Here is a 21,125-nt window from a genome sequence, read left to right on the forward strand (position 1 = left end):
TTTTTTTTTTCCTTTTTAGTTGACTGAAACAAAACAAAACAAAAGGGCCACTGGATGTCTGCCTTCTTGGGGGGTGAGCCAGACAGACTGACAAACAAACAGACCCAACTGTGTTCGGGGGAGGGTTTCTCCTCCCGTTTTGCCCGGCAGCAGCAGCATGGACGTGTTGGCTAGTTATAGTATATTCCAGGAGCTACAACTTGTCCACGACACCGGCTACTTCTCAGCTTTGCCATCCCTGGAGGAGACCTGGCAGCAGGTGAATGATTTAAATTACTTGTGTAAATCGTGTGGTGGCGGCGGAGACGCAAGGGGCTGCGTTGGTGTGGGCTTCGGGTTTGAATTTTTTGTTTGTTTGATTTTTTTTCCTTCCCCTTTTGGCTGTTTGTTGTTTAAAATGTTTTTCGGAACCAGTCATCTGCGCTTACCTCTCCACCCACCCCCTAACCCCTTAGTGTGCCGAGCAGAGCAGCCTGTCGAGCTGCCTGCGTTTCAGTCACCAACACATCCTTGCGCACACGTTGTCGGGCTCACTGTCCCCCGGCAGAGACCTGCCTAACTTCTGGGGTTCGGAGGAACAGAGTACGAAGGTGGTTTGGGGCTTTACGAGCCATTGCTGACAGGATACCGCGTCCTTACACGCACTACTTGGTACCTTGATGCAGGTTCATCTCTTTCAACTGCTGCTGACGACCATCACATGGGGGCTGGGGTGGGGGTGGGGGGGGCAGGATCAAAGCGAAGTAATTAGCGAGTGTCAATAAAGAATAGGAACTTGATTTTGAAATTAGAAGGTGGGCAGCCTTGAGAGGAGCCCAGTGACAAAAGATACTTAGGAGCAAGACGGGAAGATGTATCTATCTAATGCTGACCATGCATTGTAGGTTTCCCAGTGTAGTGTCTCCCGAAAGAAAACACTCTCTATGTGTGTCCTTGTTTCTCTTTTTTATGTTTTGGGTCTCTCTCCAGTTAGCACAACCTCTGACAAAAAGGTGGTGTGTGCTCCCATGCCTCTGACTTTGTCTTAGAGGACTAGTTAAGAAACTCCTAGGATGCAGAAGGGCACCAGTGCCAAGTTAGCTAGGCGTCCCAATGAGGGCCAAGTGGGGCTGGTAACAAGTTCACTGGGTTTTGCGAAGTGGTATAAAAAAAGTGCTGGTCGGTGGAAAGTGCTAGATGAAGACCGTGGTTTTCTCAGCAAGGATTAGGAGCTGCCGAGGGACATTCTGCAGGAAAGATGGTGGGTGGGGGGTGGGGTATGGGTACTCTAAAATTTCTACAATGTGCACCAAGGAAAATCCCAGAAAACGGTCCCGATTTGCACATCGGAAGCGTGAACTTGCACAGTCCGTTTTGGAGAAACCGACTTGCCATTGGGGATGGCTGTGAGAGGCTTGGTGTGTGGCTGCTCATGTAACTTCTCAGCTCTGTGACAGCAGCTTGTTAAGGCTAATGAACGGCAGAATTCCCTCTGCCAGGATCCAAAGTGGGATCTGCCAGCTTGAGGCTGGGATGTAACAGTTGCTGCTTTAGCGAGTCAGGTTTGGCTTTTGGTATAACCAGCCCAGTGACAAAGCTGATCCTCTGCTGCTACCATTGTTACTAGTTGCAACTCTCCCCTGATTAGAAGCTGGGAGTTTTCCTCCAGGTATTGGCCTCTGGTGTCCACACATGCATTCCTGCCCAAGGATGCTGGCAGATACCTTTGACTTTGTCTCTAAATGCACCCAGTTCAATGTTGTTTGCATAAAGCATTTCATCAGTGCCTCCTTCTCCTCCATCCTATCTTATAAAGGGTCTCACTAGATCTTTTTCCTCCTTTTATTTCATATGCTAATTCAACTGAAATGTTGCCAGAATTTCATTTTCTGAAATAGCCTTCATTTCACACTGTCAGCCCACTGGTGTCAAATGGTTGGGTATTAGCAACTGTCTAGACAGGTTAGGGAAGGGAATCTGTTGATTTACTCAGCCTGCCTAAGGCAGCTCTTGTTTGTGACTAACTGTTAAGCTGTGTTGGAGAGAAGAAAGTTGGCTTTATTTGTTACAACGTTCCCTCCTGATGAATCACACACACAACTTTGTTTTGGTTCAAGTTTTCACGGTAGTAAAGCCTGCTTTGGGGGAAGGCCTCTCCAGAGGAAACCTGCTTTTCTAGATCTGCTAAGACCATCCAGAAGGACGTCTAGATCTGTAAAGAAACATCATTGCTTTGATAGTTAGGGGGTGTTTTCGATCTGTTGTTTCCTCAGAAGCCTTCTCAGCTTTTCCTTCCCCTTCTTCTCCCTCTCCTCTCCATGCCTCTCTCCCTTCAAGGATCCTCTGGCGTAGTTTCTCTCTGCAGGCAAGGAATTTTCACCCCCCTGCACCTCCCTCCCTATTTCTTGCCTTAACCTTCTCCAACTGCCACTTCCCTTCACCTTAAAACCCTTTACCAAGCTATTTCAGAGGCATGCACATAGTCCATCCTGAAACATAACTTGTGGGAAAGCACTCATAAGTAAGATGTCACTCCAAGGAGCTTTGTGCTCTGGACTCTGTAGTCCCAACTGCTCTATATAAAGGTGACTCTGACTCTTGGGTTCATAGTGATGACAACACCTCCAACCTCTATCTCTCTTCCTTCCTCTCTCTCCCTGCCCCGCCACGCCTCCCTTCTGAGTGTAGAAGGGGGGATGGTTATATGCAACTGTTGGTTCCAAATCAACCATCACATGGTGAAATTTCGAGACGCCTTTGCCCAAAAAGGCTCAAGAAGGTTGCTACAAAGAACCTCAGGCAGGAGGAAGTTTCTTCATGCTCTGGAGTAATCAGATTTTAAAGGTCAAATAAGGAGCAATTATTAGATGTTCTTCTGAGAGTGAACAGTGTACCTGGCCTTGAGGAGATGAGCGAAATACAGAGAATCCAATGATCTGATTTTGTTTGTAGAGGAAGAGTGCCTTGGATGATAAACCCAAGAACATATGTGCATTTGAAAATTGAGGATGGACTATTTGGGGATTTTATTTTGAACGTATGGTCTGAGATAATTGTCCTGCTTAATAGTCAGTGAGCCTGTGATGGTCCGCCTGTCACAGGGATCATCATTTTGACATTGGGTTTTCAGGCATTGATGTCTTATCCACGTACAGCTCCAACTCTGAAAAATCATTGCTGGTGTAATTTTAAAATCCAGATGGACATTCTACATTAACGGCTCTCCATTCCTGGGCTCTGACTGCATTACTTAAGCATTTGGCCCAAGTAACATCATCTCGGCCTGTCATCTAACTGTAAAATACACTGTGCTTATGTGGTCCATTATTTTATGGAATTCAGCTGACACACAAGTCTTAAGGCTACCAGCCTTAAGCTCTTTGGAAACTTGCAGGAAATTTTCCAAGAACTGTCTGAGCAAAAGTAGAAAAAAGTCAAAGGTAGAATAGAAACTGGAGTAGCTGGTAGGGTACCACTTGATAGATAAAGAGAGAGCCATTCATGAGTTTTGTTGCCAGTAGAAATCATGATTTTTTTTTTTCTGGATCCACTGCTGACTTGGAAAATAAAAAGGATTTGATACAATATTCTTGGTTGTTTTTCTTTGGGAAGCTACAAGGACTTTTAGAATTTGGATATATTCTTTATACCCAGCCTGCTATTTCCACAAGTGCAGGTCAAATAATGATGTTCTAAGTTACTTGCGCTTAGCTGTGCTTCACGCCATTGACAAGCATGGTATGTTTACTTAAAAACTCATGGAATTAGGCTTGTTGTTAATGCTGATTCATAATTGGCAGATGGGGTCAATTTCAGGCCTCCCTTCTGCTCAGAGAAAAATTTCCACTGCTACTGGAAACAAATAAATAAATCATAGAACATTCCTCCCTCCTCCCCCATTTCCCCATTGTTTTAAACTAATGGCATACTTGGCTACTGGAAGAACTAAAGCATCCCGGTAACACTGCAGTTTCATCTCGGTTTCAGCACCCTGAAACACTTGTACAAGGAAGGGCCTTTAGTATGAGGCATCTCTAGGGGCCAACCTACAAAAATGGTTGCCTTCCAAGACTAGCCTCATGGTACAAGCGTTGGGATTTGATGTGTGGGCTAAATCGCTTCTCCTGTATGATGATCCTGCCTTTCCGCTGCCTTCTATTGGCCTGAGCAGCCAGGTACTGTCTCAGCCAGAAAGACAAAGCACACTGTAGGGTCCTTACATCCGCAGGTTTGCCTCTGTCCCCAATTTGCAGAAAACCTTGTCATGAATTAGAATTTCTTGGCAACAGCACCACCCAGGGAAATTTGTAGACACAAAGGAGCCTTGCTAACCACACTGAAAGGATAAAATAGCTGGCATTTTTTTTTTTATAATGTGAATTGTGTGCTCTTCAGTTACCATAAGTCTATTTTTTTGTTGTTTGTTTGTTTGAAACAGTGACTTGGTAGATGAAAAAAATTAGAACTGCCCTTGTGATCCAGATTTTCTTTATAAGGATGCAATCATTAAATAAATGTAGGTTTACAAATGAAAGCACATGTTAAGACAATCAATCACACATTTAGCCTTTCTTTAATAGATTCATTTCCATGGTTTTTTAAAATAGATACAGCTTTGTATAGATGTAAGGGTTCTCAAACCTGATCAGTCTACCTGTTTGCAGTTTGATATTTTAAAGTGGGTGAACGTTACAATGCAGATATTTTTTACTATATCTGTCTTTAGTGGGATAAAGGAAGTGGTGACTTCTTTGTTCTCCATGGAACTCCCACCCCCACTCCTTAGTCTGAGGAGCATGCGACGTTGGGGTCCAATCCATTTAAAGGGCAGAGCAGAAGATGCACTGTGACAGCCTCACCCTGAAATGATTTATGTATGGGTATGTAAGAGACCTTCAGCCTTCAGATGTGGGCTTTTCCTCTCTCCTGGCTCATTCTAAATATAAATGCCAGTGGGAGCTATTTGCCTCCCCACTTACGTGGGAAGAGTTTAGAGAGGGTCCTGATGGGCCTTTTAGTAGCCATTCTCTTCTACATTTTCTGATTCTTCTCCCTTCAGAGAATTCCTGTATTTTAAATTTTGAGTACGAGAAGGCATTAAGGTCTTCTTTGATCACTCTGTGCCTCCTGGGGAAAGAAGAAAACGGCTTACGCTGGCCAGTCCCAACTGCCTGGTGTTGGTAGTATAGCTGACCAGACAGGTTAGTAGAGGCCCCCATCCTACAGTTTATAGTAATGTGTGAGGGGTTTTAGTCACCTTCGCTGGACCCCCCAAGACTAGCGAACACAGAGACTGCCTCTATGATTCTGGTTCACTAAATCGTATCAGTCAGCAAGTACTTTGGAATTGGGATTTGCTGAAAGTTTAGGACAGCTCCCCAACTTAACCTGAGTGGTGCTAGAAGGGTGCACGGTGGAGATTTAGTCTCTGCAAATAAATCCCTGTGTTCCCAAATCAGTTGAGTTCTTGCCTAGCATAAACAGGTGAAAACATTTTAGCCCAGATTGCCAAATCTTACACGTAGAATAGAGGGATTCGGAAGCTCTTCAACTACTAATGGTGCTCAAGTCCGCTGAACACCTTCCAGTATATAATCATTAATGTTACATGTAGCACTGACAAGAAACACTCCTCTACCCAGTTACATTGTGTGTCATCTTAAAACATCCACATGAGAAACCATCCTTATTCAATTCAGTTTGAGAGGCCCTGAAATAAAGTATCGCCATTCCTAGGACATTGCTTTTACCTAAGATGGGTCACAATCTTGCTCTTCCCCCTATTGTGACTTTATTTTTCTGCTGCTGATTTGGAGAACTATTTTACTGCCTTGAGTCCTTTCTGTTTCCCTTCCTTGGTATTTTGGTGTGACCCTGAGGACGTGGTCCTGCTAAGTGCATTGTGTCCATCGCACTCTCCATTAGAGCCTCTTCCAGCTGCCTCTCCACCACTTGTGTGATGTGTGCATGTTACAGCTGAGCAGCAGTGGCCTTGAGATGCGGTATCAGCCTGCTTGAGGTGTGGGTGACCTCTGATTTCATAGTGAAACCATTCCTGGTTAAGCTGGTAGATGTAACCAGTCACCCCTTGTGGGATTTTCTTTGTTTATATTCAAATATGGAACATATTTCACAGTAAATACTTCATTTGATTCTAGTTATGTGCAAAATACAGTCTGGGTGATGCAACGTTGAATTGGATCTAGATTCTGTCCTCTATGAGCTTGACTGCAGTGGGGGAGAGGAAGCATGTTCAAAATTAAGCAATCCCAAATTAGAACACAGTTGCCAAAAAAAGATTTTCAGTCCTCTGAGTTTTTGAACACCGACCTGTGCCTGTCTGTATTTATCCACTTTGTTACAACCTTGTTTATAAAACGTGCTTGGGATGTACTAAGTCCTTTTGTGCTTTTAGCAAATGGCATGTCGGGGTTGGTGGCCCTTTTAGGACAAATGAGTGTACAGTGTGAATACACATGCTCGTAATGGCCAGGAAACATCATCCATGTCTGTGTCATTCGGAAATGATTAGAGGTAATTAAAATAATTAATGTAGAGCCATATGCAGTATCTATTTCTGAATATGGGATTATTGACTTTTCCTGAGGGTCATATTGAAAGTCAGGCCCCAGGCCTTGTACCAAAGCTAGAAGCATAGAATCTTAGAATTTCACATCCTAAAAGGATCTTGGTTTCCTCAACTCTAAAACAATAGGGTTGCACCAAGTGATTGTTACAGCCAGATGAGGCCGTGAAGCCTCCAGGTTGCACAGCTGCTTTTATCACCGGTGGTGGTTCCAGGGCCCAGGACTCTTTCGGATGCCAACTCAGTTGGCTTGCTTTTCATCTCGCTGTTCTGAAGATGCTTTGAGCCACTTCTCATTCTTTCCTCCCCTCTCTCTCCCACTCTCGCCTTAAAGGGAGGTGAGAAAACCCCCTTTTTGTTAGTACATGAAATTGTCTGGGCCCTAAGTGAAAACCTCAGAAAAGACCTATGTATGTAACTTAATCCCTTTACCACTTTTAATAATGTGTGGTAACCTGGGAAATGTATATTGTCCTGAAAAACAGTAACAAAAAAACCCCCAAAAGTCCCCAATTACAACTCTAGTTTTATATATATATATATATATATACACACACACACATACTTATTAAGTACTTTCACTTAATAACAAATGTGGAGTGGGAGTAAGGAAGGGGCATTGAAGTATGTGTGGTAGGGAGTGGGATGGATGATAGAACTGGGGTTTTGTGTCAGAGGCATTGAACGACTCTGTCTCTGACACCTTGCCAACAAAGGCACTGCATGAAACTGTAACAGCAATCATGTACCAGGTCAGGGAAATCTTTTTGGCATGATTTGCACCCTCATCATTCTCACACTCAACCTTCCAGACCCATATTTCTTACTGACCTCACTGTTCGGAAGTGCTTTTAAATTTCTTCAGGGGGTTGGATGGGCAGTGAGTTTGTAATGTTTCCCAAATTTATGCAGAGAATATTGAATGTTGTGATACGCAATTAGGAAAAAAGTCAGGTTTTTAAAAAGTTCTTTTGGGTCTGGAGGATGAAGCAGGCTTAATTTTCAGTTTCCTTGGTGAGGAAAGGAAATACATGCTGCTCTTCACTCCTTGGCTATGTGAGGTTTTGCCCATCTCTACCCAATCGGTGGTAGTTATGATGGTGAAAATACTTTGTTGGAAATTGTCTCCCAGATATGTTTCACCTTTAAGGTCTTAGAAATGGAAATTTCCTTCCCAAATGAAGACGACTGTATTGCCCCAAGCGAATCTACATCTCCAACTCCAGATATTTCTCTGCGTTTTAGGCCCACATTTTTTAATTGGATGCATGGGACTGACACCACTCCAGGCTTTTTGGGTTGTCCCGTGATCACATCAGCTGAACATGTTCAAAGCTTACCTCATCAACTTCTTCCCTCCTTTCCCTGGCTTTCCTGTGTCTTCTATTCATATGACCTTTCTTCCTGTGATCTAGGTTTGAAGCTCCAAGTCATCTTTGGCTCCTGTCTTTCCCTTGAATCTAATCAATTGAAAAGTCATTTGATTTGTGATTTGGTTCCTGCAGTATTTCATCATGGTCTTCAGCTTTCTGTTCCCTCTGCCATTGCCTCAAGGCAGCCCCTGTGCCTTCCCTAGATTGACTTTCTCCTTCCCATCATCTTGTTTTCAAACTGTCAATGGCTCCCTATTACACATAGGATGAGGCCAAACGTCTAAGAGCCAAGATGTTCCAAGACGAGGTTAAGGTGATAGTTACAGGTTTCCCCCTTTCATGTGTAGTAAATGCAATGCAAATGAATGTGGTTTTCCTGCTTTTGTCTTTATTTATGTCATTTCTCTCAGCCTTTTTCTTCTTCCTCCCTCTTCCCCTCTGATTCTCTTTGTCCAAGTTCCGCCCATCCTTTAACTTTCAGATGGTTGCCACATCTTCCAGGAAGCTCCTACCCTGTCTCTCACCCAACAGTAACTAATGCTCTTACTCTGTTGTTGTGCAGAACTTTTTACTTCCTCATGATGCTTTTTCAGTGTTGTCTTGTATAGCTTTCCCTTTTCTTTTTTTTCCTGTTTGCCTTATATTCCCAGTTAGGTGGTATGATGTAGAGTTGATGTCTTGGTTGTAATTTTGATAATAAACGTTTAACATAGAACCCATCAGATTCTTAGAGAGCCTTATGCACAGTAGGCATTCAGTGGATATTTAGGGATTATCATATGACTTGACTTAAGTTGTGCCTATGCCTATAGCAATGGTTTTCAGCCGTTTTTGCACCAATTAAATCAGCATCCCTTTGGGTGGAACCCAGGCATCAATGATTTTTAAAGCTTCTTGGTGATCCCAATATGCAGCCAAGGCTTTGAGCCATTCATCTATAGAAGGTTAATATCAGATCTGTCAGAATTGCAGATGCCCACTCCTTATATGGAAATAGCTCATTTCTTGTATAACTTGAATCCAAGTGTAGCAGAGGTTAATAATAAGCCGGGACAGTGCTGGTGGCTGTACTTCACCTAGCCCATTGGTTAATAGCGACTGCCCAAGTGTTGTTTCTTCTGTCTTATGCTGCTTTCCCTTACCCTGAAGTGTCTAATGCCGTCCCATTTGGCTCACATTTCCTATGACCCACTGGAGGTTTGCTTAACCTGGTCAGATTCCATTTCTGGTACCTCTGTGGTGTTGGGCATTTAAACTCGTCACGCCATGCTTCAAAGAATTCACTCTCGGGAGGCCATCAGCCATGATTTTCCACTTACCTCAGCCTGCTCTGTGGTTTTAAAGGACTGGATGCGTGCACGAACATCTGTTGGATGATGCCAGGTAGGCTAGGTAGTAGCGCTCCATATTTCTTACTGACCTCACTGTTTGGAAGCGGACTCTTGTTTATAAGGAATTTCAAAGGACCCATGTTTCTAGTAAGAGGAGCAAAAATAAACTGTGGAAGAATTGCCGCCAAGGACATTCAGGCAAGGAGGTTGCCGCCCCGTCCGTAGAAGGCTTAGCTCTTGTGGTAATGACCGTGGACATGTGGTGAGTGTCACAAAGAAGCCTTAGAAATGCGTCTGTTTCAAACTGCGATGTTTGCAAAAATGTATGTACTGTTAGCTCCATCCTTTCATCTATAAACTGTCTTTGATGGGGGTACGGTTGGCAAGAAAGAACATCATGAGAGGAGCTCAGAGCTTAGGGTGGACGGATGCCTTTTGGAATGCTCAACCCAGCTGTGAAAACGGCAATTAGCCGTGCAGCAATTGCTGTGGAGGGGAGTGCCTGCCTGCCCCTGCGCCTGACCCCGCTCTCACACTCACCTCCCAGAGCCCAGTCAGCAGAAATTCAATGGAGTGGTCATAGTGTTGGCTGTTATTTTTGGAAAGGCGGCAAATTTGCTCAGCATACAGAGGAGTGGAAATAGATTCCCCCTACCCCTAGCTTTTGAGCTTTTGTTGTTGGTTCCTTTGGTCACTCTAGACCCTGTTAGAAGTAGAGCACAGTGCTCACCCACAACTTGAAGGCTGCTTCTGTGGGGAGGCTCCTGTGCAGAACTGATTATCCTGTGAGCTACCTGAGATGCTGCGCCATGTCAGGCTGAGTCGCTGGCTTCCCTGCTGTGTTCCAAGGTTGTCCAGCCCTCAGCTGTGCATTTGCCTCTATATCAAGGTTCCTGCTTTTTTGATATGGACCAAGAGATGGTTTCCTCTGTGATGGGGATTTTCTTGTTTGCTTGTAGAAGTCTAACAAACATCTGCATTGAGCTTTTGTTCTCAAGGGCTTGGGGTGTTTTGCTCACCATCTTTGGTCATTGGCACATTCTTTCTGTAACTAAGGAGCGGGCAGATATTACAGAATTTCCCTTTCAGAGGTGAGAAAATTGGGGCAGAGGAAGATTAAGCAAGTTGTCTTAATGTGGCTGCAAACAATTGCGTTGCAAAACCAGGGGTGGAACACACTTTTCTCTCCCCTCTTTCCACTTGGCAATTCTTCCTGTCATCATAATAATATCTAATCTATATCAGAGACTTGGTAGAGATGATATCATTTGAGCACCTTATGTGCAGCATTTCATTCAGGCCTCACAACCAGCCTATGTGTTACGTACTCTGCCAATCTTCATTTTACAGGTGAAGACATTGAGGTTAGCGGCATTAACTGGCTTGCCTGAAGTCACGCAACTTAGAAGTGGTTGAGCCAGAATCCAAGCCTAGGCAGGCAGCTCAATACTCTGAATTTTTACATTCATCCTGACTCCTAGTTAGATACGAGACTCCAAGGCAGAAGTCCAAGGTCATGGCCTGGCAACCAATAGACCTGTATGGATTTGAACAGCTCCCTGGTCTATCTTTTTTCTGGGCCTTGGTTTTCCCATTGGTAAAAAGATTGGACTATGCTGCACCTCCTTAAGGTCACAGTGTTTTGTAGCAGTCAGAGTACGTGGAGGCTTTGAAATCAGGCGGAGCTGGAACCTTGAGAAAGCCACTTAAACCTTCCCTGAGTCTTGCTCCATCGTCTGTGGAATGGAGTCAATGATGCCTACATGAGGGCAGGCGCGTTGGCTCTCTGGTCCAGTGCCTGGCACATAGCATCCACGCAACAAATGCTATTTCCTTCCCCATTTTCAACTACTCTTCCTCTGTTCAGTGCTCTTTTTCTGAATAGTTTCACTTGTCTTTCTAAGAGCCCAGTGATCAAGGAGTATCTAAGTGCAGGTGCGTGATGGGAGGCAGAACAAGGGAGTGTGCTGAGCGTTGGGCTTGGTATTCTTTTATCCATCCACAGGAGAGGCTCTCATGAAATCACTTGTACTTAGAAAGACTAGCAGTTCCCATTGCCCCCCCCCCCCAAACTGGCCCTAGTTTGACACTCTTGGAATTTGCTTGGCCTGCTCATGCAAATATTCAGCCCATCCCCCTTCCGTCCTTTCCAGCCTTACTTATGACTTACTTCTCTTAGGTTTTTCTAGTATATGGTTTTTTTTGGGTTTTTTTTAAGATCCAGAATTAGGCACATATAACATAATACAGTGCTGGTTACTACACCTGCCATTTCTGCCTTACCTGATGACTGAGCTTACAGCAGCTTATGAGAGTGAATCAGGTTTTATGAGATCTATAAATATCTCAGATAGGATTTTTATTTCATTTTCCCCCTTCAAATAAGACATAATGGAAGCACTCACATACACAAGGAATATCCTTTCTGTGATAAAGTAGGGTGTTTTTGAATTGGCCTCTGAAAAGCAATAATTTGATGTGGTTGTTCACGTTGGGAGTTTTATGAGGGAGGGGGAAGAATCATGCATATGATGCTATAAAACTTAAAGGTTATTTCCTCATATTGAAGGTTTAGCCCAGCACCTACGGAGAGATTTATTTCAGAGATGCCAGCCCAGTTTGCAGTCTGCACTCTCTCTTCCAAGGAGTATGTGTTTGTGTTTTCTTAGATGCATAGAAACCAGGGGAGGACCGTCCCATTGGCTGGCAGGCTGGGGGCTCCCCGAAAGAACCTTTCCAGTTCTTCCAGCTGTCCCAGTGGAGACTATTCTTATCCTTCTCCCCACTTCATGGATTTCCTGGGAAGATTTCACACCACTTAGTAATTTGCAATGAGATTTCCCCCACCCCCACCCTGGAATTTCACTTAAAAAAAAAAAAAAGAGTCTTAAGCTTATCCAGTTTAAAAATGTATACATTAACCAATACTAAGACTAGAAAGGATTTTTCTTACTTTGCTCATTGAAGAGTACCTAGAAGGAACCTTGAACATGTAACTTAAGAAAAATGCATTTTTAAATACAAGCTCTGAGGGCTTTAAGGACCTCACTTATCCTGCCTGTAAAATGGAAGTCAGAAGCTCCGTTTGCCATGTTACTCAGAGCCGTTATGACAAATGCAAACACAGATTTAACTATTGTTTTTGAAAAATTGAATATCTGAGTCTCTGACTGCTTAGGTTTTTTTGTTTCTTTGTATTTTTTAGCACAACCTCTCCCGAGGTGCATCTTCCCCCAGCTCTCAGTAACTGTGTGTTTAGTCAATTTGTTCTCTGAAAGAATGAACCATGTGACTTTGGTATACCTGAACCAAAGGCATGCACAGGGTTTTGGCCTTCATGTCATTGAATTTTTTTTTTCCTATTTAACATAATCCTAGTGTGTAACATAATCCTAGCACTTTGGCTGTACTATGTATACCCTCTATTCTGGGCTTATCATCAAATGGTGTGACGTCTTTGGTCCTCAGTCCTCATGTGTACTGTGGGGTAGCGTTAGGAACAGTTAGATTAACTGAGATACAAACAGGAAGCTCCTAGGCTGAACTGGCTTGAAGAGGTCTTTCATTTGGCCAGCATACATATTTCAATTTTGTTTTTAAGTTGAATGCTTTTAGACAGATCATGTACTCTTCAATTAACCTTGTTCCCATTATTCCCACCTTGCTTCATTTTTTATCTCTGGCCTGGTTAGCATGTATTTATTTGGGTTTGTGACCCCCACACTGGCCACCGTCATAGGCCCCTTCCTCTCCAAAAATGCTATGATTTGGGGACAATCTTTATTTCTTCATCATAGTGTTAAGCTGGCTTGCTTTCTACTCTCACCCAGAACCTGTTTGCAGTTCTTTCTAGATTTCTCTGCCTTTTGAATATCATTGTTTGGGATTCTGTTTTATAAAGCAGCTTCCAAATTGCATCTCAGTTTCTCCCAGTCATTGAGGTTCTGTTGTTGATCATCAAAATATGCGATGAAAAAGACCTTCTGGGGTACCCCTCTCCCTGCCCTGGGCTGAGCAGTTGCCCCAGATCACTCACTGTTCATTCCTTGTTGGTTGGTATTTGCAACATTTTCCAATTTGGAAACTGCCTCTTAAGTTTCCCCTAGCATGCAAGCCTCTTCTTGGCCTAAGTGGGAGTGAAATGGGACAATACCAAACAAAAATGTTTTTTTTGTTGTTGTTTTTTGTTTGTTTGTTTTTGGGGTCAGATAGCCTTTATTAACAAATGACTGCTATTGTCATGGGTTCTTTTGTCACTCCCAGAGTCCCAACTGGTCAGTGGTGAGAAAAACATTTTGTGGAAGAAAAACATGTAACCAGTTCTGAGGTTTCTTGACGTGACATGGAAGCATGTTGTAGAGAATCCCATTAAATGCTTTCACTACTTATTTTTTGTGGAAGTGGATCTTATATGACTTGTTTCACTGAGGAAGTGATGCTTTTTTGTGTGAAGAACTCCAGGGCATTATAATAAATTACTTTCCTGAGACTCAAGTAATTTGCTGTCTTCCTACCCTTGGCGCGCAGACACTGCCAGCAAGGCACTTGGCCTTCATTTTCTATTGCTTTCAGGATGCTATTCTGCATTAGCGGTGTTTAAAAAAACGTATTCTTTTTTTATTGGCTACCTTATATTACTAAGGATATCATTTAGGTTGACCAGATGGTGATTTTCAGGGTCATTCTTCTGTCAAAAATGCCATCCCTTTGAATTACGCCATGCTAGGTATTCCTCCTCCTTTTCTCCAATCTGCAATTACTTTTTTTTTTCTTTTTAAAAACTGCTGAGTGTTAAGGTCTATGGTCATTATCTTGTTAACATATATAGTAATTATTTTTAAACTAATAACTATTTATCTTACTGTATGAATTAGCTACTATTAACATATTTCTCAAAAAATACTTCCAGAAAGGAGGAAGGGATGGAGGAAAGGAGGAAGGGAGGGAGGGAGGAAGGAGAGGAGAGGAAAGAAAGGCAGATATTATGTAGACTTAAAATGTTCTTGCATAGTTTTCCTGTGAAAGAGGAGCGAATGCAAAGCATGTGTCTTCTTACCCAAAATGTGCCTGCCTACTTTTGCATCCATGACCTCTTTTTAATGCTCCCTAGTCATCACAGAGACCAGGATTTTACAAATATTAGAATTTGCGGACCACTAGACATCTCACTGAAGTCTCTTCTCAATTTACAGATAACCTGCCTGAGCTTTAGAGATCATTATTTAAGTCCCAGCCAGTATTTGGACCTTCAAGAGCTGTGAGCCCCTTTTCAATATTTTAAGCATATTTGCATGTTAACACAGTGCAGCACGGTGCAGCCTGGCTCAGGGCAGTGCTTCTCAAAGGGAGACACCCCCACCCCCACCCCCAAACGCCCTTCCTGAGCACAGCATTGAATAACATCAGAATCACATCGGGAGGCAATATTAGTCCCTTTTCAGTGTTTTTCCTCCAATCCAGACTAATTCAAGGAGAAAGACTCAGCTTTGTGTTTGTTATGTCTTTAACACCTAAGGATTGGTCATCTTCCCTTCTCCTCCTCCTCCTCCTCTCCATCTTCTTTTTCTTTCTTTCTTTTTTTAAATTTCTAATAATGAGAGAACAGATCTGTCTCAGGCCCAGAGCTTTTGACAGGCAAACATCCAGCTAAAAGTTAATGATACCATTTTGGTTTTGTTGTTTTCCACTTTGTGATTATCTTTCATTGATGGGCATTTACAGGAAAAGTATTTTTAAATATATGCAGCCTTAATACAGAATGCCTTAGTGAGGCAATTAAAAAATGAAAATAATAGAGAAATGAGTGTGCAGATGGAATACTGATTTGGTAAAAATGCATGAAGGTAGAATGAACATGAAGTTTGAGAAATACTGGTGTGGTAGAAAATTCAAGGGACTTGGAGTCAGTAAACCTGAAATTTAGTCCTGACTTTGTAAGGACAACCAGGGCAAATTGCTAAACTGCATTTTCCCATCTGCAATGTGGGGATTATAATAATAGGATTGTTACAATCAAATGATATATGGATGTGAAAGTGCTGTGTAAACTGTCACATGCTACACAATGTTATTTTCTATTCTGTGGTAGGGGAGGCTTTTGTTTTAAGCCCTAAACTAGTAGGCTTTCTTCCTCCTTATGATTTCTATTCAGTTTTCTGAGCGGAAGCATAGTAGCTTCTTATTTGTCCAAATGGGGCTGTCACTTGTGCCTGACTCATGGCACTTTAAAAAATTTTTCCTACTGGGTGTCTAAAAGTGAGGACCTAAAACTTACTAATTTCTTTTTGTGGGTGTACATGTGTTAGCTTTTAAATAAGTTTTGAAAAAGTAAACTTAGTAGTATATAGTGTGTCGGAACTTCTGGATAAAGATAATACATTTGGCCTAATTATTTTTATAGATACATTTTTAAAAATGAAAATATTTTATCACAGTCATGAAACAATTGGGCGTGTTTGTGGATGTGTGTGTGTGTGTGTGTGTGTGTGTGTGTGTGTGTGTGTGTGTGTTTGGTATCCAGGGATGAAGGAAGTTTGGGTTTTGTACAGAAATGAGAACACTGGGGATAATTTGCTTCTGAAAGTAGAAGCTGTGTGGCTAAAATGACTCATTAATAATGTACTATCACATGTTTGATGATAAGAAGATGGGGACTTACCGAGGTAGGAAGTCCTAGACTTAACAGGACCTCTCAGCCTGGCTTCCAGGGAAACCCGGCTTATGCCACACAGGTATTGGACTGACAGGGCAGCATGTGTGTTCTCTGGGACATGGACTCTTCTCCCAACCTGGGACAGCTGGTAGGAGATAACTGTAGGTGAAAGGGAGGTCAATCTCGCTGACATGAGGACCACACTGCCTATGTTGGGTCAAGCCCCAGGAAGTGTTTGACTAAGGATGCTCAGATTTCCATGCTGCTTAAGACAGGTGCCATATTGACACGGATTTGGGAGCCCAGAGTGTCAGGTCCAAAGTGTCATATGTGTAACTGCCTTCCCTGGAACACTGGTAGAAATGAGGGCACGCCTGGATCTCTGTCTAGGAGAGGGCCATCAGGGTTTTAGCCCATCTCTATTTTTGTGGGTTGAGTAGTTCTGTCTTTATACACCCATTTGAAGCAGAAGTTTGCATGTACGGTGGCCCTGGGGAGCCGTCCATGTGGTGGCATGGCACGGGTGTCTTGCTCTGTCTCTCTGGATCAGAATGCAGACATGGCTCTCCCCTCGTTCTAGGTAAAGCTGGATGAGGCCCCCAAAGCTCCCAGTTTCCAGTTTGTCCTGGCACCAGACTTTCAAGGGGAAGAAGAGATGGAGAGGGTCAGGGACGTCAGCCTTTCCACCAACTTCTGTAGGGATTTGTCGGGACATACCTTTGGCTCAACCTCCCACATGAGAAATTTGATTCTGAGGTCAGGAATGTGACAAAACACTTGAGTATGCAGCTGGGTTTTTGCCATTGATGTGATTTGCAGGGAAGTGTGGCCATAAAATGCTTGAGATCATGAGTTGGACGGATTCCCCATCTGGAGAGCCATACCTTTCTCTGCAAAATTAAATATTTATGTACTTTTAAGGCTGAGTTTTGATTTTTTTAAAAGAGGATAGAAACTCACTCAACTATTAAACAACAGCAACAGCCACCACCATAAAATGCTTCGGATCCAGTGGTAACATTTCCAAGTTCATAACAAATAACTTTGTTGGAAAACATTGTTTTGCCCTTTAAAGAAAATCAGACCTGTCCTAAAACATTTCAAGAACTGGCTGTTGCTCGCGTCCTGGCCAGTGGACACCGTGGAAGTGGCAGAGGCCGGGGGCTGAGGCTGACCTTCGACACGTTCTGGTATCAGAGAGCTTCGTCATCATCAGCTTCCCCTCCCGCTCCTCTCACTCAGAGGGTCCTCCGCTGGGCCTTTCCCCATCCAGCGCTGACTTTTTTCATTTTAAAACACTTTTTATTTTGAACTAATTATAGACTTACAGTAAGTTGCAAAAATCACCCACGGAGTCCCCTGCCCCCTTCCCCCGGCTTCCCCCTATGGTGACATTATGTAGCTGTCAGATGACTTGGTTCATTTTGAGGCACTTGCTCTGAGGGAGTGGGGTGGGTGTGGTAGGGGAGAACCCCTAGAAAGGTAAGGTGCAGTCCTGGCAGGGTGGGCAGGGGGCGAAAGGGGGAGCTGGAAGGAATCCAGGCCACCCTCCCACCAGCTGCTTTGCCTCTGAGGCCTCTAAGCTGTTAAAATGAAAAGCCAATTATCTTTTGTGTAAATGACAAAAAACGAGGAATAAAAATGTCTACTTTATATGCCGATAACGCATAACATTTCAAATGAAAGGACATCGAAGCACTTGTTGACAGTATGGGGGCGGAGGAGGACGGGGTGCTGGGGTCGAGGGAGGATCCCAACAATTTGGATTGTTAGCAATTGTCAATAATTATAGTACAATTGCTCTTCTTGTAGTGGGGCCAATAAACTAACCCCACTTCTCCTTCCCTATCCTATTAGGCAAAATACATACAGGAACCAGAGAGACACAGGTTAAAAATCGGGCTTGTCATTGGTAAAGCTGGATTCAGGCCCAGCTGGGAAATGCCATCTCCTCCTGACTTTCCAGAATTCACCCAGGCCCACCCTCTGCTGGCTTATGGGCTCACCCCTCCGTGGGAAAGTACCTGTTCCCCGGAACAGCAGGTCACCAGGATTCCCCAAGGCCTACCTGGTCAGGCTGCTCTCCCCTGGCAGGGGCAGAGTAAGTCCCTTAGGGTCAGGGTGATGGCAGAGGAGTGAGCACTGCACTGGTTTTTCTTTTCTCTCAGTATCTTTCAGTTTTTTCTTCCAGTATCATTGATCACTTTCTCTATTGGGCAGGAGTGAGTGAAGGCAGTCAAAGGAAGTGTGACAAAAAAAGCTGTACTCCCAGGATATCCTGGAAGATAATTTCTTCTGGGAGTGGAGGCCCCTCAGGAAACAGGACAAAGGAAAGGCTTCCCCTGCCCAGAATGAAGCCGGAGGAAGAGGGGAGCGCTGTGCCCATGCGGGATTCCAGGGAGGGGACAGAGCTGCTCAGCAAAGCAAGGGGAAGCTCGGGTGCAGGAAGGAAGCCAGGAGTCAGCAGTGATGAGTTTACATTGGTCTGACTCAGGGGAAGGGGCCTGGCACATTGTCCTAAGCCCTGGTACTTGAGAACATTGGCCAGAAAGGGATGGGGAGAAGTCAGGGAAGGGGAGTGACCCAGGGTATGTTTGGTTGCAGTGGGTCTTGAATTCCTCCAACCTCACTGGCAAGTAAAAATAGAATTTGAGGACTATGGACTGGTAGCTTTACCGGAAAAGTGGTACAGGAGTCCCCCCTTATCTGTGTTCCAAGACCCCCAGTGGATGCCTGAAACCGTGGATAGGACTGAACCCCATATATATAACGTTTTTTCCTATATGCACCTATGATAATGTTTAATGTTTAAATTAGGCACAGTAAGAGATTCCCCCTTTAATATTTTTGTACCCCAGTTAGCCATGGGTAACGGAAACCATGGAAAATGCAACTGTGGCTAAGGGGGGGACTCCTGTGTAGGTGGACGGATGAGAACAGGAGGATCATGTGTCTCCAAAACACTCAGCGTAGGAGGCACCTTTGCCCTTCACCTGTCCACCTGTCCACCTGCCTCTTCTCTGCCACTTCACATCAGAACAGGATTCACTCCTATCCCTGACGTCAACTGGCCTTTGCTGATCAGAGTATGTCATCTGTCAACAAAGGAGGAAGACGTTGGAATAATCACACTTGTTCATCATAAACCATTGGGATTGTTGAGGAGAAAGTAGAGAATGTTTAATTTTGTAGTGATGCCTCATTTCCCTTCTGGGATTTCTTTTTTCTGTTCTCTTTTTAGAACTTCCTCAGTGGTGCCTTGTCCATGAATAGTTGTTAGTTGCTCTTGTGAGGGGAGTGAAGTCAACAAGGACTTTATCATCATCTTGGTGACATCACTCTCCTGGTTTGCTTTCTTTTAATTCATTCATTTAATTTCTCCCTCTTTCTCCTTTGCTTCCTTACTCTCTTCTTTGTTTGAGGAATTTTGATGTGTCAAGCACAGAGCTAGGTGTTGAAGAGAGAATATTTCTTCAGTGAGTTTCCTAGTCACATCTGAAGGAGTCAAGGAATTTTCCTGTTCATCTCACAGCTCTTTTATGTACTTCCCCAAAATATCCTTGTCACAGCTTTTCCCCGGAAGTTTGCAGTTACTGCTCAAAAGGAATCTACCATGGAGGAGACATTTGAGATTGAGAACACTTACAGCCTTCAGACACCTGCATTTCCTTTATTACTCAGTCTCCTCTCGGGTTTATAACTTTCCTGCTATGTGTGTTGCTGGAGTTTTAATCTTGCTAAGCAAAGAAGTCACATTTCATAGTCTCTATTAGCATTGAGTAAACGTATCATTTTTAAAGGCGTTTTTAACCTCAACTTCTTTTCTAATCGATTTATGTTTTTCCTTCCATTGGGGGAAAACAAATGAGGGGAAAAAACGAAAAGGGACAGTTAATGGGTCTTTCCATGTCACATAGCAAATCATGTTAGGCAAGAGATTCGACTAAGGCTGTCAGTTAAGGCCTTGATAACAGGTCACTGCCCAGCGCATCCTAACAAAGTCCGGGTATGTGAAAGCAGCAGGTAGTTTATGGTCATCAGTGGTGGCAGGTTTTAAAAATAGAGATATGATGAGCATTCCGTTTCTTGAGTTCTGCCCCAGGACTTATTGGCGAGTTGCCATTGCTCCCTGTTGGGAGATGTGAATAATATCAATAAATTTATCAGGCCGCATTTGTCTGATTCTGGCTTGCTCTGTGGCTAAAGGAAAAACCTTTCTGGGAAGAATGATGCTTCTTTAACAGCAAATGGATTGATTTGATGTAAGTGGGATTTGCGATAGGGGGTACTTAACCCTCCATTTAGAATCAAATGCCAGAATCCAAGAAGCTGAATTAGGACTTTACAAGGATAAGACTTTTGTTTGATTTGCGAGATGGGAGGAAAGATTTTGGGATTAAGATATATCTGAAAACTGACTTTGTTTACCTTTAACATCTGCTGATTTGCAGCCTGGCAGTGACAGTTACTGGCATTACCAAGGGATGGTGGCAGAATACCAAAGAAACCAAGGGGTATCTTCACATTGAAGGGAAAGAGCCAATGAACCCTGTTCACTGGGTGTGCCTGAGATTTGTTGGTGACACTGACTCGGTGATAGAAGCAGTGGGATTGGGTCATATGACCAGTGAGAGGGCAGTGGTGACTCAACTGTGGGGGGTGGAGTCCTAGACTGATCAGTTGGTGGTTTAATTTCCGTGAGGTACAGCAGTAGCACTCACTGTGTTTCTTTCATTTGAAAGTATTCATTTTGGTACTTGTAGGTGGCTCAGGAAAGCAGAGTGAAAAGGTAGTAACAATGGGATGCTTTAAAATTTGTGACTGCAGATGAGAGTGTCATATTTCTATGATGTATTTAAAACTCCTGCCTTGGATTAGAACCTTGGCCTGACTTTTTGGAAGTCTACACCAAACAACAACTCTTTGTTATCCAGACCTGGTTCTGTCCAGCTAGCTGTACGTTCTTCCACTATGACAACGCCTCGACCAAAGGCAAGGTTTTTATGGGAGGCTGTCAACCACCGGTTCAGTCTGTTCAGCTTACATGGCAGCTGCCTCCCAGACTTAAGACATTAATGAAGCATCCTTTCCCTTGGGGACAGCCTGCTTCTCCCCCATCTTCCCTCTCCACCCAGGCAGAGAGCGAAGCCCGCTCTTATGATTTTGCAGAGTTAATAATGCTGCTCTATTGATTTGGCAAGCCT

General features: G+C 43.6%; 1 protein-coding gene across 3 annotated transcripts in view; it reads left to right on the forward strand.

The window, feature by feature from the left end:
- Positions 1 to 6: 6 nt before the first annotated feature.
- The window catches only part of KLF7 (KLF transcription factor 7), a 90,632-nt gene continuing 69,513 nt past the window's right edge, over positions 7 to 21,125 (forward strand). For all 3 annotated transcript variants that reach the window (XM_019652945.1, XM_019652946.1, XM_019652948.1), the window contains exon 1: positions 7 to 259. In XM_019652945.1, coding sequence (XP_019508490.1) covers positions 158 to 259 — 102 coding nt within the window. In that variant the 5' untranslated portion in view covers positions 7 to 157. The remainder of the gene's footprint in view (positions 260 to 21,125) is intronic.

The sequence above is a fragment of the Hipposideros armiger genome, unplaced genomic scaffold (assembly GCF_001890085.2).
Source record: "Hipposideros armiger isolate ML-2016 unplaced genomic scaffold, ASM189008v1 scaffold_190, whole genome shotgun sequence".
Taxonomy (NCBI): domain Eukaryota; kingdom Metazoa; phylum Chordata; class Mammalia; order Chiroptera; family Hipposideridae; genus Hipposideros; species Hipposideros armiger.